At 36.7% G+C, this 26,531-nt stretch overlaps 1 protein-coding gene across 1 annotated transcript in view; it reads left to right on the forward strand.

Annotated features, from left to right (window-relative positions):
• Window positions 1–26,531, forward strand: part of LOC150087779 (rab-like protein 6) — a 144,310-nt gene that overhangs the window by 114,403 nt on the left and 3,376 nt on the right. Inside the window, exons 14-15 of the mRNA XM_090370409.1 lie at window positions 6,419–6,456; window positions 19,498–19,663. Coding sequence (XP_090226535.1) covers window positions 6,419–6,456; window positions 19,498–19,663 — 204 coding nt within the window. The remainder of the gene's footprint in view (window positions 1–6,418; window positions 6,457–19,497; window positions 19,664–26,531) is intronic.

Raw genomic sequence — 26,531 nt, forward strand, 5'->3', positions numbered from 1 at the left:
TAATGAAAATCACTATAATAATTTATTTATCCCTATTTTATGTTACACTTTTTGGGAGATAACAGCAAAAAGGGAGGGAGAACACATAAGCTAATGGCTTTTTAGGGATGTTCACATAGAAAACGATATGAATAACAATAAAAATATAGTTCTGAAATTGTACAGGTAATGTTCAACAGATAAGACAAACAAATTTGAATTTTTTGTACATTTCTTTACAGAAGACTTCGTAAATCATCTCTGTTTATAATTTCATTGTGTACATTTTTTACTCATTTAATTGTAAAAGTTTTTAATTTTTACAATTAAATGAGTAAATGTCTGCACAGACATTTACAAACTATTTGACTGCTTCCTTTAACATCTGTACATTATTTCTATATTGGTAATGATTTCATCTGTTTTTAAAATCTAGGAGTTGAGCGGAAGGTAATTTGAATAAAACATTTCTGGTGATGTGTTCAATTAGTAGTTTCTTGAATTGGTTTAGTGAAATGGCATTTTTGATTTTTACGGGAAAATTGCTCAAGGTTTTAGCGCCTTTGTATTTTATATTTTTCTGACCTTTGACTTTTCTGAAAAGTGGAACCTTCAGGTTTGCTTAATTTCTTAGATTGTACGATATTTCTTCTTCTTCTTCTATGGTTATGAAAAAGGATCTGAAAAGAGGGGTAAAGTCTGGTGTTTTCAAAGCATTGTAAACAAGGACTGCTTCAGCTTTCTGTAGCAGCTGGTAGATGCATAGGAATCTCACTTCCTTGTATCTGGAACTAACCGATGCATTCCAGGGAAGGCCTAAAATTGAATGAATGCATCAATTGAGAATGTAGTTGATTCTTGCAAGGTTTTCTTGGCAGGTGATACCCCATGAGATGATTCCATAGGTGAGGTGAGGCTGAATTGAGGAAAGGAATACTAGTCGAAGAAGGGAAGGAGACACCCAGGCAGAGACCCTGGCGAGTATTCCTGCTGGTGACTAAGTTTTCTTTCATAGGGTTATCATTTGTTTTACCCCACTTAGCTTATCATTTAGCCAGATTCCAAGAACTTGGTTTCATTCACCTTTTCAAGTCATTTTTCTTTGTACATTATTTTTAAATCTATATTTAGTGGTTTATTTTTTATTCTAAACACCATATATTTTGATTTTTCTGGATTCAGTATAAGCTTATTCTTTTGAGGCCAACTATACATTACAGAGAGCAAGACAGAGATTTTGAGTTGAAGCTGATTAGGGTCTTTATCTGTGATCAGTATGGAGATATGGCATATGCTACTAGGTGGGAAGATGGGAGAAAGGCGCCTCCGTAGACAGGTGGGAAGGAGCAGCAGTGCGTAGCACACGCTTCTTGATTAGACTGGAGTTCAAGCCCGTCACCACCAAATACGGAGGATGCAGAAAGATCAGGGAATGGCCACCGCATATCCCGGAGCAATATGGCCTTAGTGCTAATGCTCCTAAAAACCAAATAATTAACAATTGTGGGAGAAAAGAGAGAAATTCATTGATATAAAGAACAAATAGGATAATTCCAAGAAGTGAGCCTTGAGGTACTCCCAGGGAGAAATAACAAATGTCAGAGTATAACTGATTTGTTCTTACAAAAAATGGCCGATCAGTAAGGTAGTCTTCAAAGAGTAGGTTAATTTTCCCTCTCAAACCATTATTGTTGAGTTTGTTAAGTAGAATATTATGATTTATGCAATCAAAAGCTTTTGATAAGTCCAGGAACAGTGCTATTGCATAGAGACCCTTTTCAAGACTATCAATGATCCTTGAGCAAAAGTCAACAGTTATCAGATCAGTGGATCTTTCTGATCTGATAACTGTTGGCAATAGGCATACTGTTGTTGATGGATGAGCTGATTTATTTCAAGGAAACCCATGAGTCTGCTATGAAGAATTTTTTCGAATAATTTTTTTTCAAAAACTGAGAGGAGAGCTATTAGGCAAAAGTTGTTGATAGAGTTGCAATGGTTTCCCTTTGGAATAGGACAATGATTGCTTTTTTGAATTGAAAAGGGAATTTACCAGACTTAAAGGAGAGATTGAATATATATTTGAATGGTATAAAAATTGAGCTGAGGACCTTTATTCAGCAGAGAAGGAGATAGTTCATCAAAACCAGGGGCTCCCTTTTCTTTCAATTGATGTCCTGCTTCTAAAATCTCTTGATCCTAAAGAGGAGCGAGAAAAAAGAGTTTCTGATTGAGGACTTGGCAGATTCTCTCATTTCATTGTCTTTGGAGTCAAGTTTGTCTTGAAAGAGGTCATTCAGACTTGAGATAAAGTGGCTACAGAAGGCTGTAGCTTTTTTCTTGTCATCTGAAATGAGTATCTCATTCTCAACCACATCGCTAACGTAGCTCTGTGATTTCAGTTTCCTTCCCAGAGTAAATAACTATAATACTCGTGTACCTGGTCTGCCTCCATGGGGCGGAGTGTGAGCAATGTTGGGTCCCGTTAGGGGCCCAGCGGCCAAATGACCAGAGGAACAACGGTACATGACACTACACATATACAAGATCAATACACTTTTAAACCTCTGACATTGACAGCGTTCTGTTTCACACCTACAATGTATACTACGCGGAGATGGGGGAAACCCCTTGTGCCATTTGACACTAAACACACTTTCCTTCCCAGTAAAAGCTTGTTCAAAACTGTCTTTTTTTTTTTCTTGCTTGTTATATACCTGTAAGTTGGGAACTATAGTATTTTCTTTTCTCTAACTGAATGCAGTCTGTGACTTTGTTTCTGTACGTTGTGTATTTATTTTTATCTGCCTTGATTCCTGTTGTTTTAGCAATTCTTGCGAGGTTTTCCTTTTTCTTTAGCAGAATGGGCATAATTTCCCTCTTGGCTTGGTGGTCTTTTTATTCCCTGGACTCCTGATATATGACACATATTTTTCATAACTATTTCAAATATGCTTAAAGAAGGAGTTAGTTGTAATTTCAGGATCACTTGTTCTAAACACCATATATTTTGATTTTTCTGGATTGAGTATAAGCTTATTCTTTTGAGGCCAACTATGCATTACAGAAAGCAAGACAGAGATTTTGAGTTGAAGCTGATTATGGTCTTTATCTATGATCAGTATGGAGATATGGCATATGCTACTAGGTGGGAAGATGGGAGAAAAGAGAGAAATTCATTGATATAAAGAACAAATAGGATAATTTGTTCTTTATATCAATGACTGCCAGAGGTCATAACACAGCTTATTGAGAGAGTCTGGCATGACAGATCTGTAAGTGTGTACGATCCCTTCCACATTCGCTTCATTTTCAATTACCATTAAGATGGGGGGATGGTGATCAGAAATAGTTGCAAGTATAGTGTAGGTGAGAGAGCATTCCCAAATTGCAAAGTCAAGAAGGGAATTGTGGGACTCTCCCATTCTAGTTGGGTTATCTCCATCAGTGAGAAAAGAAAAACCATTTGAAGTAATGACATCTAGGAGGTCTTGCACTTGAGAGGAAAAGCTTTAAAGAACGTTAATATTAAAGTCTCCAATCAGTAGAAGACTAAGGGATTTTCTTGTGAAGTGAGATAGAGTATTGTCAAGAGTTACAAGGAAGCTGTTAACTAAAGCTGAGAGAGGTAATGTGGATAAAAGTGAATTCACAAGCTTGATCAGGCAAATTTGAGATAGGAAAGGCAGAGCATCACAGATGATTGTGAACATAAATAGCAACTCCACCACTTTTTGAATCACCTCTGCAACTTTGAAAGAGAGTAATCTGGAATTTGAATTGAAACTCAGGAGAGAACCAGGTCTCAGTAAAAACCATTAGGTCTGGATGCAGATTCCATGATGTCAGTTGAGCGAATATTTCATCATTATGTTTTACAAGACTATGAGCATTCATATAGAATACAGTAATTGCATCTTTTGATGCCGCAGTAAGACATAAGCTGTTTGGCTTAATAGCTGACAAATGTCAGGGTAGAAAGATGTTTTTACAAGAGATAGTGTCATTCAAATTCTGATAGGAAGAAGAGAAAGATGAGTCATTTCAAGACATTATTTCCTGTGGAGATTCCTGAATATTTTAAAAATACCCAGATTGTCATTCATGCTCAGTTGTTTCAGTAGCTAAGTCACTAGCTGATGACCTAGGACCAGGAAGAGGGGGCCATCCATAGAAAGGCCAAATGATGGCTCCCACAGGCTAACAGTGGTCCTTCAGTAATTAATCAAAGTCTGTGCCGACCGGGCTAGCCGAGTGGGTAAAGTACCTGCCCGGCAACCCAAAGGTTGCGGGTTCGATTCCCGCCTCGGGCTTGGATCACTGTACTGCAAAAACCTTTGGAGGTGCAATATGGCCACAGAAGCCGATGCGCCAACAACTACCAAATCAAAAAAAAAAAAAAAAAAATCAAAGTCTGTGTGCAGTGAACATAGAAAGAGCTGTATGACTCGTATTTGGAATTCATTTTTATTACTTTTGCTTCTATCTGCAGTTGAGTTCTGATATGCTGCTCTACTTCTGTATTTCCGAGTTGGGGTTCAAGTCTCTCTAGACAAAAATACCCTTGGTTGAACTTTTGGTTCTGGGGACTGCTCTGATTGTAGAGTTGGTAGCTGTTCCCACAACTGGAGGAGGATGTTGACGTCTGCCTGTCTGATTAGAGGCAGATTGATTCTATTGTCTTCCGATGTGATCTGCCCACCGTCTAGAGGAAATCTTATAGGAGTGGATTTGCAGTTTGATTTCCATCCTTAGACACTTTCTGAGACTGACTGGCTACCGGAGCATATACTGGAGGGTATGAAAGTTGCTTTACAATAGGTGTGTAAGAGGTTTCTGCAACCTGCTCCTGTTGACTGGAAAGTAGAATTTTCCATGTGTTTTGCCCAATTGTATGTAGGAATTAATGAACAACTGGAGTTTCGAATAAGATCTGTCAAATTTGAAATTTTCTGTAATAAAATATTAATATCACACAGTTGGGTGTTTTCCGACCTGATTTTTTTTAGTTTCGTCAAGAAGAGAGACCATCCTGGATTTGTGAGTGTCCAAGATTTGAAAAATGAGTTTGGTGGTAGCTCATTTGGATTTTCAGCTTGTGAAACTTCTTGGTTAAGCAGGTGAGAGAAGGAGCTATTTGTCTGTTCTGATGCCACATCATGGGGTATGGCCTCGGATAGCACACTCTACCGAGTATCTGTTCCCGATGGTAAACCTCAGTGTTTCAGTGATTATGAGGGAAGACTGAAACACTGAGGTTCACCCTCGGAATGCTTGAAGGATCAGCTGGGCTGGATACTGAGTTATTTTCATATTTGCTTTTTCTTTGACTGCCTGTAATTTATACAACATGGGCCCTTCCATGAATCGATTGCTGCCTGTGACATCATATATATGCATTTTATGCAGTGCACAAGGCTGCATTCCATATTGCATTGAAGGAAGTATTTGCATTTCTTTTTGCACAATAGGCAAATAATTTGTACTTGCGGAGCCATTGTAATTAACAATAAATAGATGGAATTTTTGTGAGATGAAAAAAATACAATATGCAAAATATGAAATATACAAAACAGAATTATTGCTAACTGAAATAATTTTGTACTCTGTGGACTATAGTTAAAATTCTCCAGAATTCATTACAATTCATTGAATTCATGGAGTGAATTTTAAATATATGCTTGGTACATTCCTAATTTAAGCAACAGTCATTCCTAGCAACATTCCTAATTTAAACAACATTTAAGCAACAGTACTGGATTCAGATTAACCAGCAGAGGTTCTCTTGAAAGGCATGGTCCTCTTCATAAGAACAATGACAGGTGACCTTGCATGCTATTGTTGGACAAAAACGGTAAAGTGACTGACCTTGGTTATACTGCAAGGGAGTATTCCTTTCACTGAAACTTCCAAGCTTCTGGGCTGCCTACAGAAACAATATGAGATGCCTTGTAAAAAGGAAGCATAGATTTCATTTGCTATAGCATGAAAACTACCTTCCAAACACCTCTTCTTTCTTGATAGAAGTGATGAACAACACTCGCTGATTCAAAAAGTATAAAAATATTGGAGCAGATCCATCAGAAACCATTCATTTTAGTACACATTTTCAGGAGCACAAAGACAGCACACCCGCAACCATTTGCTTACGCTTATAGCAAAAAGGGTATGGTATAGTATATTTAATAATGTTATAGTATGTGTAATCATTTATTTAATCATTTGGTTGAGAGAAATACTGTTAATGTCTTTTAGAATGATATAAATCTGATATTTATTTTCTGATATGAATTTCAGTCTGTATCAAATTTTATACATTACAGATTAATTTCTGCTGTTTTCTCAGATAATTTTCACTTAGTCATGTTATTGATATTTTCTATGTGAGATTTAACTCTGAATTCTGTTTTGGCCTTATGTTCATTGAATTGTTTTCTAGAAAAACCACATCATGTTGCAGTTTTATCAACATCAGAGGTAAGTGGTTTTTTTTTATTATTATTATTTATTATTTTTTTTTTTGCAGTAATATTTTACTGTATTTCTAAAATGTACTCAGACAAATGTAAATTAATTTCTTAAGATTTAAGAGAACTGTAAAATTGCCTTAGGATAAACAGGTATAAATGGAGATAAATTTTGTGCTGTTATTGGAAATTAAATTTTATTATTATTATAAACTACAGTGAATCTTCCCAATTACAGTGCAAGAATAAACCACAATAAAAGCAATTAAACAGGAAAAACAAAAAAAAAAAAGTAATTTGCTGATGCTATCGAGGCAGTGTTAGGTGGGTCGGAAAACTGCTAGCTTGTGGGGGATTCAAGGACTAATAGATTAACAGTAGCCACTGGCAGAGGTGAAAGGGATTCTTGCATTGCTTCTATTGGAATGAGCAGAAGCCTGGAAAACAAGATGCAGGATATTTCAGAGACTGCTGGGAGTCATTGTGGTACAAGTAAACGCATGGGTTGTGTTAGGGTAGCTAAGAAAAAGAACAGGTGCATGTATACTTGCGTGTACACCAATGCTAGGCGTTCGGTAAATAAATTTGATGAATTTGAGGTATTGCTCAAAGCATCAACGGCGGATGTTGTTGGGATATCAGAGACGTGGTGTCACACAGATATAAGGAATGCAGAGTTTGGTAAAGAAGAACTATGAATACAATGCAAAACGCATATAATTCAAAACTTACTAGGATAAATAAAACGGATGAATAAAGTGCTACTCTAAAGTATATGAAGTATGATCAAAAAGCTTGGAGACTGAATTTTTATCTTGAAATTGTAACTTTTATCATAGTGAGTTGTGACTTGTTGCAACATATTCATTGACTTGCCTAGATGTAGTAACACATGAATCAACCTAACCATTTATCTACAGCCAGTCTGAATTAGCGTGTGTTGAACATAAGGCTTTTTATATCATTTTGTCACATTTTAAAATGCATGATTTCACTGAGCAGCAAATTTGCATCAAATTGGAGGAGTGCAACAGAAACTAATGACATGTTAAAAACAGTTTTCAGAGAAGATGCTGTGTGTCAGTAAAAGGCGTTTCAGTGGCTTGCAAAATTTAAAGAGAAATGCTTGTCCATCAAACGTGACCTCGTTCTAGCTGCCATTCAACTTGAAACCCAACCCAGTGATTCTATCATTCGCGTGTGTGCGTGCAATCTGATCAGGAGCAATTGACATTTAACTGGCAGATTTTCTAGTTTAATTGTTATTTTTCTATGGGGCTTGTTTCAGCCAAGTTTGTCCCTTATGACCTCATTGATGATCACAGAGAGTGGTGAATTCTCATGTCAGGATCTCCATCAATATGCTGTTGATAATCCACACTTTGTTCCTTCCATCAAATAGTTGACAGAGTGCTTGCGTGCGTGCGTGCAATCTGATCAGGAGCAATTGACATTTAACTGGCAGATTTTCTAGTTTAATTGTTATTTTTCTATGGGGCTTGTTTCAGCCAAGTTTGTCCCTTATGACCTCATTGACGATCACAGAGAGTGGTGAATTCTCATGTCAGGATCTCCATCAATATGCTGTTGATAATCCACACTTTGTTCCTTCCATCAAATAGTTGACAGAGTGCTAAACACTGTCAAATATTTTTTCTTGTAAGGTCACAGATTTTTTAACAACTGAGGAAATTATTCAGAATGTGACATAGGAACTATTAACAATTTCAAAAGAAGCCTATCAGGAATGCTTCCAGAAGCATTGGAATTGGTGTATACTGTGTCAAGGGAACTACTACGAAGAAGGTCCTTCTGAATAGCTAGCAAGCTTTCATTTCCCATGTATTAGTTCATTCCTCATATATATTATTTACAAAGGCCAGATATATACTTCTGTATTATAATTTTTAGCACTCTGTCAACTATTTTTAACAGTAGGAACTTTTCTATTGCTCTTACACATTGTCCTGTGATATTGAAATATTTGATTATGTCATGCAACATTGGTCATACAATAATAGTTATAATTGAATAGTACTGGTAGTATTGCTGATACGCTGTGATTTCTGGATATTTTTTAAAATTAATTGTCTGTTTATAATTCTTTACGGCCACTTAGAATCAGTGAAGTTTCAGGATAGAGAATTCAAGAATATTACCATATTTAGTAGTCATGTGGGCTCAAACGTGTTACTGAACTGTCATGTGGACTGTTTTACTTCCAGTGAAAAACACCTTTCAAAATTATTTAAAAAGTTAAGCAATAGTATGAAGTAGAACCTCATATAACCATAAAATACAGCCTTCAAAAAACCTGATAATTCCTGAATATTTTTCAGAGGATAGTCAGCTGTACAAGAGCAGAATGGAAATAGGCCTGCCGGACTTAAAAAAAAGCACTGTAGCAGCTCCAGATTTTTGCAATTATGCTCTATTAATAATTTCAAAAATTTTGTGGGTCATTATTTTTCAAGACATTCAGTACACAGTAGTAGTACTGCACTACTAGTGTAGTATGATAAAAACATACTACAGTCAGTCCTCGTATAGCACAAAAATGGGGTTAGGTGCTGACCACCCAAGATTGAACACTCATTTGTAATGAAAACATTACCAAACACAATAAATAATCATAATAAAATACTTACGTATTTTATTACAACTATTATGTAATAAAATATTGCTAATGCTTTTGCTTCTATCGTAAGCAAACTTGTTTTTTTGTTTGATTTTCTATCCAAACAGATGACAGCCGTTCCATCTCTTCCAATTCTTTGTGTCTTAATCTACTGGATTTTAATTACACTTTGAGTTGTTCCTGCTATGAAAGTTGTTTTTATTTTCTCTGCATTCTTTGTAATTCTCGGCGTTGCCTCATTTAGGCCTGTAGCACGTGCAGTATCACATGGTCTTTCATTTCGCTCAAAGCGTTTCACAATTTCATATTTTTTCTCTATCGACAGAGGCGGACTGGCCATAAGCCTTACTCGGGAAACCCCGGTGGGCTGGAGGCTGGTGTGATGTTGACCATAAACGCTAGTATGAGGCCACTACAAATTTTCCCGGGTAAGAATTTTTGACCCAGTCCGCCTCTGTTTATCGATATTGCTTTTCTTTTTCTATCTGAATCTGTAGTGTCTTCACCAGGAAGATCTGTATTGTTTTCACACCTTTTAAGTATTTTACCCATTTTTAGGAAATAAAGCACAATTACAAAATGAGGAGGCACGCTTGATAAACAAAGCTGCACGCATGTAGCAATTATGAACACCTCACTAGCTCACATTTTACTAAAGCACATTTCTGGGGGTTACTACCATAAAACAATAAAAACAATTTCCAGTTGCGTTTCTGCTAGTGGAATCTGTTATAAACTGGTAGTAAACTCGATCTAATTGCATTTGCGATAATACCGATAGCTGGAATTGTGTGGGTTTTTGCGCTATTATGGTGAAATGTGTTTCCCCTTCACTGTTATAAAAAACATAAATACATTTTCAGAATCTTCTCTTCATTCGTATTGTGTTGTGTTCGGTTGGGGGTGATTCCGCATTTGACTGCCATTTCTTGTAAAAACAAAGGTGAATCGTGCATAAGCGAATTCGGTTCGTGTTATATACGATATCGTTCCCCTATTTATAAGTCGTGTATGATCGAATTTGTGTAGTGTAAACACGTGTTATACGAGGACTGACTGTACTTTACTATTAAGTTTATAAAACTTGGTAGTACAGTAGTATGTGTTTCGTTCTTAATTTGCTGAAATCATATCACACTATTTATATACAAGGGGTGATCAAGTTGCTCTAACGCTCAGGTAGAAGTAATAAATAAATAAATAAATATTCATTTATTGCAAATACAGCAAGCCCATCACAGCACATGGCTAGGGGCAGATAATAATAAAAAGGAAATAACATAAAATAATGGAATATATGTACATAGCAGATTTCATATAGACATTAACGATGACTAGGAATTATATTTATGAATTAAAAAAGAATTCGCAGAACAGGACATTTGGCTTTCAGTTGCAGTTACTGGGTTGGAGGCAGGGTGCTGTTTTTATTTCTCTTCATTTTATCGGAGATCTGACTCCTGTAGGCTTCAGAGTTGATTAATCTGTTGCAATCAATGTTGTGATGATTTATGAGGTGAAGGGATGCATTGGGGAATATTCTGTCCATTTGTTTGAGCCTGGAGAGGTTGGATTTGAATTGCTGGTTTCTTGAATTTTCCCTGCTGGGGGCAGCTATTATATTGGCTAAGTTTGGTGAATCGCATGCAGAAGTAATTAACTTTGCAAGAAACATGACTCCAGATTCATTGATCATCTGTTGCAGAGGCTTTGTTTTTAAGTTTTCATAAAGCTGTTGCCTGGATATTGTATGGGAAAAACAAAGCTTACTATTGAGCCATCTAAGAACCCAATATTCTAGGGCAAGGAATTTCTTGACGGTTACTTGAGGAGCACCAGACCAGATTTTGGAAGCATAGGACAGAATGGGAAAGATGCATCTTTGAACATGCTTAATGACTTAATGACTGTTTTTCTATCTTGAATCGCTGCTGTTTCTTGTTTGATTAACCATTTTGCTTTTTGAATTTTTTGAGCAACATATAAATAGTGGGCATTAAAGGAGAGATTTTTATCAAAAACAACTCCAAGGTCTTTGTGAACATAAACATTTGGGATTGGGACATCTGCAATTTTATTTCTATGTGGTTGGGTTGTTTCTGAAGGGAATAAGTAATTTGAGCAGATTTGCTTGCATTTATAGTCAGATTGAGATCTTTCAGATATACTTTATGATTTCACAAATCTGTGAATTCACATCATTGATAACTTTGCAAATATCATCACTGGCTTTGGAGTTTATAAATAAATATAAATCATCGGCATATGCCAATAGATTTGGATTTTCTTGTAGAAGTGGTTGAAGAGATGCTGAAAATGTAGTACCGGAGAGAATGGCTCCTTGACGAATGCCTGTTGAGGTTGTGACAAGAATATTGTCAGTACTAGTGGAGAAGTCTGCAATTTAGGTTGTATTGAAGATAGAAAATAATCATTGTGTCAACGAGAAAATGATTTTTTAGTATTTCAAAAGCTTTTTTTGAGATCTACATTGTTGAAACCACCAAAGTAAAATACATCACATTGTGCCTTATCTTGAAACGCAGTTTGGGTGTGCACAATGGTGTCAGCTAGGCTTTTGTTATGGAGCACCCTCTAGGACCAAAATGCACGTTGACAGGTGCATTAGCGAAGATTGCATGTTGAAGATATGATTTTTTTCAATAATTTTAGTAATTATTGACGAAACAACAATTGGTCGATGGCCGGGATGGTTATTACTGCAAGCTTTTTTAGGAATCAGCATAATCCTAATAATTTTCCATTATCTTGGAAGGAATTGCTGGGAAATGATATGCACTAACGAATCAATGATGTATATGCTGGACAATCTAATAATAAAACCAGGGATGCAGGCCTTCACTACTATCTGGGCGTAATTGGTTAACTGCATGCTGAACTGTATTCTTGTTCACAGGTTGGTTAATTAGCAGGGCTTGACCCGGAGACATATCATATTGCACGTTGTCTACTTGTTCATAAGAATTAAATACTATAAATCTGTTTTGTATACCTTCAGTGCAAATGTCAGAATTGCTTGTTTCCATATTGCATCTTATCCTTTCAAAAACTACATCATGCTGTAAGGTAGCTGTTGTTTTTGTAGAAAGTTCTCTTTTATTGTGCTTTAGCGTGGACATAACATAATTTTTGTATGACTGAATTTTTCTGAGTTGAAACAATGCTCTGCTCTTTTTATATTTTGTGTGTGCTGATGAAGTGCCGTATTTCTTCCACTGTCTGTGGTATTTTTGCTTGCTTTTAAAGTATGGTTTCAGGTGGGATTTAAACCATGGTTTGGAGTGAGAAGATATTCTAACGAGTTTGGATGCCGACTCTGTTTTTAGTTGATTCAGCCATTTTATAAGAAGAAAGGTGGCGTCCTGTATAGGAATATTTTTGAGAGAATCCCATGAGTAGTATTTTAAGAGCTGCAAAAACTTTTCTTTCTGAAAGAATTTAATTGATGATATTCTTTTAGTGATTTCCTGAGGGGGGTGAGGATTCCCACAGCAAATTGTTGCTTGCAGTTCTATACTTTTGTGGTCAGATTTAAATGTAATCTTGCTGCTAAATTTTTCTTGCAGGGGAAAATTAGAGTATACAAGATCAAATGCTTGATTACCTCTTATTCAGGGACGTTGATTTTTTTAGCTCCTAGAACTAAAAATGAGTCGGACAGCAACTTCATTTGTAAATTATATTTGGGCAGGGGAACGTTAAAGTCGCCCATTATAATAATGTTAGTTTGAGTCTTAAGAACAGTAGTGATCCAGGTTATTACTTCATTAATGATGTCATCAGTAGGTCCAGGCGGAATATAAATATTATAAATTTGAAGCAGAGAATCTTTAACTTGGATTAGTAGGAAAATTCCCTCAAAGTTGAAGGTATTAGAGTTGTATGTGTTCAAAACTTTAATACTGGATTTTAAAATTATTGCTGGTTCACCAATTATTGCTGGTTCACAATTATTGCTCTATGATTAATTCTTGATGTCATGTATGGCGTGTAGCTGAGATTCTTCGGCAGTAGGAAAACATCCTATAGAGATTTCTGCATCCACGTTTCAACTAAACATATGATGTCATGAGATTCTTCAACCAATAATGAAATAAGCTTAGATAGTTTATTTTTTATGCTTCTTACATTTTGAAGAAAAATGCTGAGCTTGGCATATGTGTTGGAAGGATGTTTGCAAACATATGTATTAGGTGGCAGGTTAAATGATGGATTAGGATGAAAATCAGGAATATTATTCTCTAGCTGTGCAGAGAGTTCGGCAGATTGAGAATTAGTTGGTAACTTTTCACTAGAGTTGTTGAACAATCCACCAATAGCTTCATAAAATGGCATGATGAGTAGACCATTTGGCCAGATATCAGGATTTAGATATTGTTGTAGGTCACAATTCTTTAGCTCAGTTCTAAATGATGCATATGTGGGATGTTTGGTTTTTATTTTGAAAGCTCTACCTGGAATTTTTAGCTCTAATAGTAGCTGGTCCATCTGCTGGGAGATAGTATTTGGGTCTGGCCTGCTAACAAAAATGTTGCTACTTCTGAGCGTCGAACTATTTCTGTTTCTAATTTTAATACAAGATTTCATATTGTTCCTGTTATGCTTGCATATCTGTTGTTTCTGCAGGGAAACTTAAAACTTGGGGTGTTTATAGGCAAGCTATTATGGGAAGGCACTTCAGGATGATGCTCAGAACGATCATTTTGACAGTGCACATACAAATTTCTCGGTTTCTGTTGATTGCTAATGGTGGTGGATATCGGTTGTCTGCCTGTGTCAACACATTGCGAAGAAGCACAATTGTGTTCTCGGAGAGAAGGAGAGCTAGATTTCTGGTATCACGCAGCTGTTTTTTTTTTTTTTTCTGGAACAAATTCTTCAGCATCTGGACTGAGGACTGGAACTGCAGAAGGGTGAGGCATCAGAGGGCTTTCGACCATAGCCTTTAGGCGCCTCCGTAGCCAGGTGGGAAGGAGCAGCAGTGCGTAGCACACGTTTCTTGATTAGACCGGGGTTCGAGCCCGTCACCACCAAATACGAAGGATGCGGAAAGGTCAAGGAATGACCACCGCATATCCCGGAGAAATATGGCCTAAGTTGCTAGTGCTTCAATAAATAAATAATAAATAAACCATAGCCTTTAGTTTGAGAAGCAAGTGGTAGAATTTACATTGTTGATCTTCAGTTCGAAAAAGATGCTGTTTAATATCTTCATTTTCTCTAAATTGCTTCCTCGGCATTTGTTCCAGGGAAGCAAATGAGCAATCATTGTTTGAAGGCAGGGAGGACGGATAGGAAGAGTCATCCGTTTGGGCAGAGGCATCTTTAGTTGGCTTCCTTGTATGATCTGAGGGCTTAGGAGACTGTAGTATATTGACAGAGGGAGATGAAGGATGGTCAACGTTGCGAAGGAGATCAGCATCTGTTGTGGTATCCTGTCAATTCAGCTGATGCTGTCTAGGAGACTGTAAATTTGCACTTCCCTTGTTAGCACTTTTGCATGAAGGGCATCTGAAATTGTTTTTTAAATTACTTGATTTAGAAAAGTTCTTTATTAATGAACATGCATCACAAAAAACTATACTGCAAATTCCCTTGCAGATAACCCAATTCCGTACTGTTTTTTGACATACATTGCACGAAACTGCTTCCTTAGGTGGTATGCTGAAGAGTTAAGAATGGCTTTAAATATCAGCAAACAGAATGTAACAAATAAGCAGGTGGGTCGTTATTGACACAGCAGGGAATCGAAGAGAAGAGTAGTAAGTCTGAAGAAATAAGACGACAGTTCGGACGTGGGCTTGGTTAACTGCAAAATTGCTAGAGGGCTGCAGGACTTTACCAAAGCAGGAATGCTGCCAAGGTCACGAAGCAGCTTTATGTCAAGGTAAGCACTTCAGATCAAAAGTCAATAACATTCCTGTTTGTAGCTATGCTAAATAAAGGCTCAGAGAGTAACTTTACACACTAAAAATTTAAGCTTAAATAAATAGTACTTATCTTGATGAAGACTTCATAAAAACCATCTAAGTTGCTTGATCTTAGATGGTTTTAAGGAAAATGTCAGTACACAGATTTTATAAAGATGCCATTTAAAAACTACTTAAAATCACTATAAAGCAGGAGCTGAATCACAGATATCTAACACCTAGGCCACCAGGCAGTGCAAGTATTTTTATTTTGAACATATTCTCTTGCAATGCTAATACACTTTTCCCAATGAAGTTCTAAAGCTTCAATTCATACCAAAACAATTCTTATGGTTGCCTAGCTCTCCAACTAGGCAGCCACAGCATACATCACAGCAGAATCATCTGCAAATATCCTACCCCAAAGGTATTTCTTTAGATATGGGAGTTTGTTTGTTTGTTTGTTATTTGGTTTTTAGGAGCATTAGCAACTAAGGCCATATTGCTCCGGGATATGCGGTGGTCATTCCCTGACCTTTCCGCATCCTCCGTATTTGGTGGTGACATCTGCAAATATCCTACCCCAAAGGTATTTCTTTAGATATGGGAGTTTGTTTGTTATTTGGTTTTTAGGAGCATTAGCAACTAAGGCCATATTGCTCCGGGATATGCGGTGGTCATTCCCTGACCTTTCCGCATCCTCCGTATTTGGTGGTGACGGGCTTGAACCCCGGTCTAATCAAGAAGCGTGTGCTACGCACTGCTGCTCCTTCCCACCTGGCTACGGAGACGCCAGATATGGGAGTAGATGAAAGTCACTGGAAGCCAAATCTGGTGAATAGATTGGATGAAGTACTGATTCAAATGTGAGGGTTTATTTCTTTTTCACAAGATATTTGATAACAGCTCTAACCTTGGTTTCTCCATTTCTTACAGAGGTAGTACTTCAGTCAGTTGCTCACCTGAAAAGAAAAAGTATTATTATTATTTTTTTTTACGTAAACCCAAACACGAGAGGTATTAGATCCTATAGAACTTAGTACCTTGCTTGGGTTAATCACAAGTGACCTCTAATTTTGTATATGTGCATCAGAGACATTCAGGTACATAATGCATTTTTTAAAAGAACTTGAAACTAATAATTTCAATGTTAGGCAATTGCAACCCGTTCACCCCTTGTACCTCATTTAAAACTATTGAACAATCCGGATACCCATACTGGAGATGGGATTCTGATTCGTTAGGCATGACCTTTATTTCTTAGGCAAGCCTGATACCCAGTTGATATAGATGAACAGTGCACTGTTGAGTCAGTTTGGTGTGACATAAGCACTGTGAAAGCAAAAATAAGAGTAGGATTGTGTTATAGGCCTAATGACTTGAATGAGTACAATGAACAATTGTACAGAGAAATAGAGTGGGCTAGTAAATCAGAATGTCTTATAATGGGGGATTTTAACTTCCCAGATATAGACCAGAACTTATGGGTTGGTCACTCGCACACTAGTAAGACTTTTGTGGATTTATTGGATGATTGTTTTCTGCAGCAGCATGTTCGAGAGGCAACCAGAGAGGGTAATACTCTTGATCTGGTTATCCGCAGTGATCATTCGTGTATTAAGAATTTGCAGATAAAGGAACCATTAGGTGACAGTGATCAGTGTACTGATGTGGGATTTACTTAAAGATACAATTACCATCAGGGGTAAAGGAAGGGGTTTTTGCTTCCGTAAAGGTGACTATGGTGGTCTGAGACAGTTTTTAAATTCTGTACAGTGGGACCAACTGACGATGTTACCAACAGCAAATTCTAATGTCCCCGATTCACAAAGGGAGATCGAAGGGTGACACGAGTAATTACAGACCAGTTAGTTTAACTTCTGTTCCTGGTAAAATAATGGAGTCAATGGTTAAGTGGGAAGCGTTCAAGGAATTAATAGTGGAAGCTACTAAACGTTTCATACCTATTAAGAAATATTGTTCAAGGTTTAGGTCTAAATGGTTGTCAAATGAACTAATGAGACTCGTGGCAGAGAAGAAAAATGCACGGGATGCATATAAATTATCAGGCGACACAGAAGCCTATGATATATATATAAGCTAGTCTGTAATCAAGTCACAAAGGAGGTTAGGCAGGCGAAGGCAGATTACGAGAAATCTTTCTCAAAGGATGCTAAGAAAAACAGCAAGGATTTCTTTACTTATATAAACTCTAAAAGGAAGGGGATGAATCTGATTGGTCCACTTGATATCGATGGTTCGACTGTTGATGATCCTGCTGATAGCAAACAAACTGAATGAGTATTTTGCATCTACATTCACGCATGAGGAGTTATTAAGGTTTGAAAATGCCACAAGGTTATCAAATTGTAACAGGGTGCTTAATGATTTTGTAATAACTGAGAACAAAGTGGGGGAGAAATTGTTGAAGTTAAACATAAGAAAGGCTCCTGGGGTGGATGGGATCTATCCAGTTATATTAAAGGAGGCGGCAAAGCAACTAAGCAAACCCTTAGCCATAATTATGAGAGCATCCTTGGACTCAGGGGAGGTCCCCACGGACTGGAAGTGTGCAAATGTGTCCCCAATTCAAAAAGGGGGATCGAGGGATGATACAAGTAATTACAGACCAGTTAGTTTAACTTCTGTTCCTGGTAAAATAATGGAGTCACTGGTTAAAGATGCATTGCAGGATCATCTAGACAAGACTGCAGCAATAATTCAGACACAGCATGGGTTTGTTAAGGGAAAGTCTTGTCTGACAAATTTCATTGGTTATTATGATGTGGTTACAAAGGAACTGGATGCAAAAAATAAATTTGATATCATATACTTGGATTTCAGGAAAGCTTTTGACACTGTTGTGCATAGAAGACTACTGTACAAATTGGAGCAGATGGTATTAAGGGTAAGTTGCTACAATGGATAAAAGGATGGTTGAGTGGGAGAAGATAGAGGGTGGTAATCAATGGGTGCTGCTCTTCGTGGACTAATGTTATTAGTGGAGTCCCATAGGGTTTGGTGTTGGGTCCACTGTTGTTTTCTATATTTATCAATGATATTGATGAAGGTATATCAGGCTTAGTATCGAAGTTTACGGATGATACAAAGGTTGGCAGGGTTGTTAATGACAGTAATGGCAGTGTGGAGAAAATTTGGGCAGATGGGCTGAGAAGTGGCAACTGAAGTTTAACATTGAAAAATGCAAAGTACTGCATATGGGTAGAAGTAACCCCAGAGAAACATACCAACTGTGGGGTACTACACTTAAGGTGTTAGAAAATGAAAAAGACCTGGGAGTAATTGTGCAGTCAGATATGAAGTTTTCTGAGCAATGCAGACAGTCTGCCAGGGCAGGTCATGGGGTGTTGTCAATGATATACAGGAATTTTGTTAGCAGGGAAAAGGAGGTGATTGTCCCTCTGTATAAGGCAATGGTCAGGCCATGCCTTGAGTACTGCATGCAGGTCTGGAGGCCTCATTTTAGGAAGGATGTAGATTTGCTTGAGCGTGTACAGAGAAGGGCAACAAGATTGATGAGGGAATGAAGGGGTCCTCTTACCAGGAGAGGCTTAAGTTCTACAAATTGCAGCAGCTGGAGACTAGGCACCTGCGAGGTGATCTGATTGAGGTGTATAAGGCCTTGAATGGGTTGAGCATGCTGAATTCTGATGGGATTCTTCCACTTGTTCAGATTACGAACCCTAAGGGGGCATAAATTGAAATTGAGGAAGGACAGATGTAGAATAGATGTGCGGAAATTTGCCTTTAGTCAGCGGGTGGTTAATTGCTGGAACAAAATTCCATCTGTCATTGTGGAAGTTGATAGGTTAAATAAATTTAAGGAGGAACTGGACAAATATTTAGAGGGAATGGTTGTGTGAAATTTTTTTTTTTTTTTTTTTTTTTTTGGCTGATGCTGCATAAGCTCATGCTTGCTTTCTTGCATCACATGCCACTATTACTACTACTACCCACTGGATCAATCTGGCAGCATAGGTTCACATTTTCTTAATGCTATTGGCTATTGTTCTTTGGAGATTATAAGAATTAAAGCTACTGTATTATCCAATAAAAACAAATATGCAAATATGATTTCTGTCAATATATTATATTATTTAGTTAGCAAAAAAGATACTTATTTTGTTATGCGATTGAGTGCTCCCCTGAATTCTCATCAGTAAAATTAAAATTTCATCTCTAATCATATGACTGCATTAAATTATTCTTTGTGTCAGACACGATAGAAACAATCCTGTTAAAGTACGTAAGTATTAAGGCTATTTAAATTTTTAATCATAGAAGAAGTGGCTATAGTAGTCCAAAACATCTGTTGTTTTAAATATTTAATTCATTAGATGTTCTATAATGTATATCATGTTTCTACATTATAGTGCAGTGTGTCATTTCATATATTGTTAGTCTGATTTAACAAATGTTCTTTTACTCCTTCATTCTTAAGAAAGATTTTGATATTTTACAGCAGGGGGCTGGAGAACCAGATAACTTAGTATCTCATTCAAGTGAAAGTACATCTCCAAGTTTCCAATCTGCCACATCACAGTACTATGGTCTTGAAAATGAAGATCTTAGCATACTAGAAAGAGGTTATTCATTTGGTAGGAAAACATCTAGTGGAACACCTAGTGGTAGGTTAAAGGATTTATACTGCCTGCTAACTATATTTTGAAAAAAGATTTTGATTGAGATAATGATTTTACCTCCAGGGTTAAAAAAAAAGTTTTGAACATTTTTATGTTGTAGGTAAATTGTCAATTAGTCATCCAAATCTGTTATACCTAGTGGATGTATGGGTCACTGATAGTATAAATCAGTATTGGATCAGCCAAGGGCTGTTCACTATTTATTTTAATGTTTATCCTATTTTCTGTTCTATATTTAGCCCTAGTCAGATAAGTCCTCTTTCTTCTAATGCATCTTCAGATTAGCATCACTGTGATCAAACACCTACAGCCTGGTTCCAGGCTAACATCATAAGAATCCGGTGTGTTTGCCATATGCTTTGATTTGTGGAAACTCAGAAAGGGGGATCTTGGTGGTAGAGACGCCCGGCTTCAATGCACCACTTTGGCCCCTGCTTCGACAAGGCAGATGCTTCTGGGATGGCTCGCTCAGGATCAGTTGACTAGTGGGTTCGCCAGCAAGGGTCAACCATGTCGATGCCATGCCCCTACTCTTGTGGTCTTAAGTATCAAGATTCAGGCTGGCAGTGGTGTGGGTATGGTGTCCTTGGCATCCCACTTCTGAGCACTTGTAGTGGGCATCACGTTTGGGCTTTGTGGTGGATCGGAAGCCCGGGCACTGAACCAAAATAAAAAAACATTATTTCTTCTGGGCACCCCAACAGTCTCTATTAGAAAATCAAAACAGAAACAGACAATGTCAATGTGGCAAAGAGACTCTGAATTGAAGTGCTGCCAGTCCCACTCCAAGATTCTTTATTATATATTCACAAACTGAGAAACCTATTGAGAAGAATGTCACTCATGTTCATAGAGATGGGTTTAGAGAGGGTAGCAGGTTCCCTGAAATCAGTTAAGAGGGTTTGCTTTGGGGATCTCTGAATTGAAGCCAAAAATGGTAAGTACTCTGACAACTTCAATTGGAGGAATATTGATTACCATGACACCACACAGAAATCTGCCCCGAACTAAAGCCACAGGAAGTGATAGCTGTTAAAAGAATTTTCAAACATAGGGATGGGATTTTAGTACCAACCAAAAACCTTATCCTTACATTTAATTCTCCATCTCCTAATTCAATAACAGTCAGGTACATAAATTGCATGGTAAGACCATACATCCCAAACCAACCACAATGTTTCAAATGCCAGAAATATGTACATTCGCAGGTGGCCTGCCATGGAGTTCTTGCCTGTGCTCAATGTGGTGTAAAAGACCAAGAAAGAAATGCATGTGCAGCTACCAAACCCACTTAGGTCAACTGTCGAGGTGAGCATCCTGCATACTCGAGGGCAAGCCAGCTGTGGAAACAAGAAAAGGGGAATATGACAGAAAGCAGAGCTGAATATTCCATAGTAGGAGACAAGAAAACTGGTAATGCCAATAAGTAGCGATAAGTCCACATATGCTCAGAAGGCTGGAGGGAAGCATTCAGTTGGAACTCAAATTGATATGACAATCCCACCAAAAGAATCTTTTGCTCCCATGCACACTACTTATTGAACACCAAAAGCCGGTACAAAATACTCGATACCACTTACTGCTCCATCTATAACTAAAATAATATGGAAAAGGTCAAAAAAACCCAACTCACTGCCTGCAACAAATGAAAAAAATGGAGATAGGAGTGAAGGAAACAAATGAAAACACACAGCCCTGGATACTTTTTGCAGAGAAAGATATAGACACTGGACAACATCCATACTTTCTCAAAAAGGATAAATCCAAGACTGAGGAAGCAAATCCCTCAGCCCCTCAGAAGCAAATCTAAGTAATGTCCACATTCAAATTTCTGCAGTGGTTCCATCAAAGTGGTGAAGACATCAAGGTCCTCCCGTGTAAGTATGGCCAATGTGCTTCTGCTTACAGTAGACATATTTAAAGGCAAGTGAGGATGTGTACATGCTTAGCTGTACTACCATTTGGAAGGACAGAGTTGGGAATGGACATGCCCGTGGAGGAGTCATCATCCTTGTGGGTAGCCATACCCTCTTGCAGCTTATGCCACTGACCAGTAATACGAAGGCCATAGCAATTTGTCTCATAGTAGAATTCTTTTTAACTTTCTGCCACCTGGGAATGACACTCCCACTTGATGATCTCATTAAGCAATTGCCACCCCCTTTTCTATTACTAGGAGATTTCGGTGGATAGTACTCTGTGGGGTAGTACTGATATCAACAGAAGAGGTTGGATTATAGAGCATACGCTTGAAATGACCTTGAAAACAACCTAAATGCAGGCTTAATACCTTTTTCCACTTGCCTACCCATACATTTACTGCCATTGATCTTTCCGTCTGCTCTGCTTCCCTCCTCCCTGTATGTACATGGGAGGTTGAAGGAAACCTTTATGGTAGTGATCACTTTCTTGTGATATCCACCCTTTGCAGTGGAGACCATGCCACCTGCCTAAGATATCATGATGGAAGGTTGATCATTCTGACTGGAATGCCTTCAAATATCTGGCAACGTTTAATACCACTGCAGTCAGCCAGGAACCGATTAATAACAACAGTAACATCACAGAAAGTATTGTCCAAGCAGTGGCATCTGCAATTCTGAAGACATCAACTCAGTTTCCACCATTTCCAAAATTATGGCGAAATGCAGAATGGCCAGCAGCAAGAAAAACACAAAACAAGGCATGGAGGATATTTTGTCTATATCCTACTACAGAAAATGTAATAGCCTTCAAACTTGCATATGCCAAAACATGTTATGTTAGACATTAGAGTCAGAAGGAACCTTGGATCTGCTTCATATCTTCCATCAGCTGGGTGGTGAGGGCAGATACACTTTACACCCTTCATCAATCCTAGAGCATGCGTATGTGCAATTGCAGACCCAACTGCAGTTGTGAACACTCTTGGGGAAACATTTGCTAGTTTGTCCAAAATATTATACAGTCAATTCCGGTTATTTGGGACACATCGGGATTAGCGAAAATAGGAGGAATATTATCCACAGGCTATAAAAATAAAGATATATTAAGTACGAATTTACCCTTTATTGCCTTACCAATTAAAAAAATTAAATGATACGTGAAATTCGGAAGAATATACGTGATAATCGGAAGAATTAACACGTACTGTAATATGAACATACTAACTAAACTAGTTGACATTTCTGTTCACTGTCATTTGTGGGTGGGGGTTAAAATTTAAAACAGTAAAAAGATAAGCAATCAATAACAAAGAACACAGCACACACAAATTGCAAGTAACATGATACGCGCAAGTGAGAACGGAGTAACAAATTACGAGGCTTTAAAAATAGGAATGAAGAGAAGATTCTGAAAATTATTTATTTTATATGATTGAAGATTCCATAGAAGTGTAAACACATTTTACCATAATAACCCACAGAATTCCAGCTGTCAGTATTATCGCAAATCCAATAAGATCGAGTTTACTATCAGTTTATGATAGATTTCACTAACACAAAAGCCCAATAAACAGGTGACTGCTAATTGTTTTTATTGTTTTATGGATGTGACCTCCAGAAATCCGACCGAACTACGTGGTACAGTCGGAGACAATCGTAGCGTAATCTTCAGTGCTGCAGTCTCCTGCCCCGATTAAACGGAATTTTGTCCCAATTAAGCGAAGTAAACCCTGGCTATTTTCTCGATTGGGTTCTGTTTTTTAAGATTTGCCCCAAATAAACAGCTGCCCTGATTAACCGGTGGCCCAAATAACCGGAATCCACTGTATTTGTTATCCCAAGGTTTTTACTAATTCTTCATTTGTAATATGGAATTTGTAATGTGTAAGCATTAATTCCAGTCATTAATTCCATGTGTTTGTTTTTTTTGTAAAACAGATTTTCCATTTGCGACGATTCTAATTTTTGATCAAATCTTTTATTTCTTACCCAAGTTTTGGTTCCCTAGGGTTAACTGGCTTCTCACACTTCCTAACTGGCCTAGCTAGCTTCCTACGCTTCCTGCTCTACTAATTCCATGTCTAATCTTCAATTAGACATGGAATTAGACATGGATATCTTCAATTAAAGACTGTTCCTAGATACACAAAATTACTAATATTTTCCAAATTTTAGTCTATACTCTAGATTTTCCTTGTCTTTCTACAAACTTTCATAACCTTTTTTGTTTAACTGATTTTCATGCCAAATTCTCTACAACCTTTATCAAATTTACTGAAATTTTTGAAGCTACTCTTTATTATCTGCTCTTATATTATCTTTTATAATGTTATAATAATTCAGTATTTACAATTCCCATAAAAAAGGTTGCCAGTAACTTAACAACATTTTATTAAATGATCCATGAAAATTATAAAAGGAAGTGGTGATAAAATGTAGCCCTGCCTTATGGCACACTTAATGTTAAATCATTATCCACTGCTTCCTTTAATCATCACGACAGATTTGCCATTTTTGTATAGACTCTTTATTTCCTTAAAAGATTAACCTCAATGCCCTTTTTTATCAATCAGTTAAATAAGGCTGTTAATGCCATTGTTCTAAATTTCATAGAAGAGACATACAGAAAAGGGTTGGGGGTATGTAATAGTATTCATTTTAAATAACATATATACCATGATGGAACACAGTTATAAAAATGGGAATATTTACATATAGTTATATACAAAACTTTAGAAAACATAAAAGAAAGATGGGAAAACAGTTAATGGGTAAATTCTTGATAATTTAGTAATTTTACATATTAAGGATTACAAGATAATTATCTTATTTCTAAATATGGTAAAATCCCATTGTAGTGTGCTTTTTGAAGGTACTGGTCTGAAAGAGCACTATAAGCAGAAAAGCATTATAAACGTCTTACCCTCTCTTTTTGGGGCTGTTTTTTTTCATATTTCATAAATCTTTTGGTAGATAATGTGGATTTTTTTTTTTTTTTTGCTGTGTTTATGAAACAGTAGTTAATATGTAACGTAAAAACCTAATTACTATGGTTGCTTTTTTTACCAACCTTTTTTCATGCTATGAAAATGAATTAAAAATTTTTTAAAGGTTTTTATTAAATTAAACTGAACACATCTTTAGTATTATAAAAATGATGAATGTTGCATTAACTTAATACCATCCTCATTAATGAATTTAATGCTGTGTTGAACACACACACACACACACACACACACACACACACACACACACACACACACACACACACACACACACACACACACACACACACACACAACACTGAATACTGTACCGGTGAGAAAAGAAGAACAATGTTGAATTAAAAAAAAGATGAGGAGAGTATATAAACAAATGGCTTGATGATATTGAGCTATAAAGAGTACCCTTTTTTTTTTTTTTTTTCCCCTCCTCTCTAGGAAAGCCTTGAGTTAAATGTGAAATAAACAAATGTCACCTTACCAGAAACAATTTCAATCAAATAAACTGCAGAAAATAATCTACCATCCCTTTCCCAAATCCAGAAATCAAGAAGAAGGGTTATATCTGGTTTATTACTTCTTGGGACCCTTAAGAAAAGCAATATATGTAATCAGGAAAACATTTTAAATAGGAGAGTAGACACTGAAAAGTGCATGGTGCTTCATAGGATTGACCATGGGATCAGAAGAAAAGAACGTTGAAGATAGGAGTGTCAGAAGCATGAGCATTATAATGGGGTGTTTACTGTGCGTGCGTGTGTGTTTTGCATGTGCACGCCACACATGCAAACATATAATATATACGATAATTTTAAAGAAGGAAATTACTAAATAGCATAAAGTATTCTCCTAGATCAGTATCATTGAGACTCAATTAACATTACACCAATCTTGAATGTACATGTGTTTATTTAATTGGGAGGCAAGAATAAATTTATTATAAATTTATAAAGCTAGAAGGCAGGAATAAATTACTTTAGCTAAAAAGCTGAACAGCTAGGTACTGTATATATATGCCATTAGTCAAAGACAAGTGCATCTATCCTAAGGAGAAAATTATTAAAATTAATAAGGAATTTGTATACCAATATAGACAAAATGCAAAATACCAATCCCTATTATATTCAATTCAGTTATATCTAAACCATAATTGGCAAAAGCTATCTGATTTCTGATTGGTCAGGAAATATGCTAGTAGTTAGCCATACTTTAAATTTTAAATTATTTAAATTTAACAGCTTAAAAAAAAAAAAAAAAAAAAAAAACAGCTAGCCCAACAGAGAGCAAGCATAAAATTAATTATATAAATAATAAACCTCCACAGTGGGAAAAGAAGTAAGGAAAAAGATATCAACAGTATCTTTCTTTCCCTTCAGATTTCTCTAATAGATTGCAGAGCATAAAAATAAGCATCAAACAGTAAAAAGCAAGTTAAAGAAGGAATAATTAATGACAGTTATGCCCAGACTGACTGGGAGCATAACTACCTGACCAATAAGATGGATCCTGATATTATATTAAGTAGGCATAGATAATATGAAACAGAAAAAGATCATAATTTTCATTTGAAATTTATTGCATTTTAATAAGTCTAAATTAAAAAGAAGCTATCAGAAAGAAACAAAGCCAGTAAAACCTAAATTCAGCAGCAAATTCTAAATTTCTAATATAAACTGCTATATTATAAACTTAAAAATGCACAAGATCAATATTATTTCCAGTTAGTTGTGTGAGCTGTAAAATATAAGATACTACCAGATAATTACATTTCTTTAAAACCAAATGAATGTGGCAAAGTATGCCAGCAAGTGTCAGGAAAGCCAAAAATAAAATATCAGTAGAATATGTTGCAAAAAAAAAATAAAATAATAAAATAAATAAATAATTCCTGAATCGAATATAGCACTGTATAGGTTGGCAAGACTT

Source organism: Mastigoproctus giganteus, chromosome 3 (genome assembly GCF_048544385.1).
Source record: "Mastigoproctus giganteus isolate SK-2022 chromosome 3, ASM4854438v1, whole genome shotgun sequence".
In the NCBI taxonomy this organism is placed as follows: domain Eukaryota; kingdom Metazoa; phylum Arthropoda; class Arachnida; order Uropygi; family Thelyphonidae; genus Mastigoproctus; species Mastigoproctus giganteus.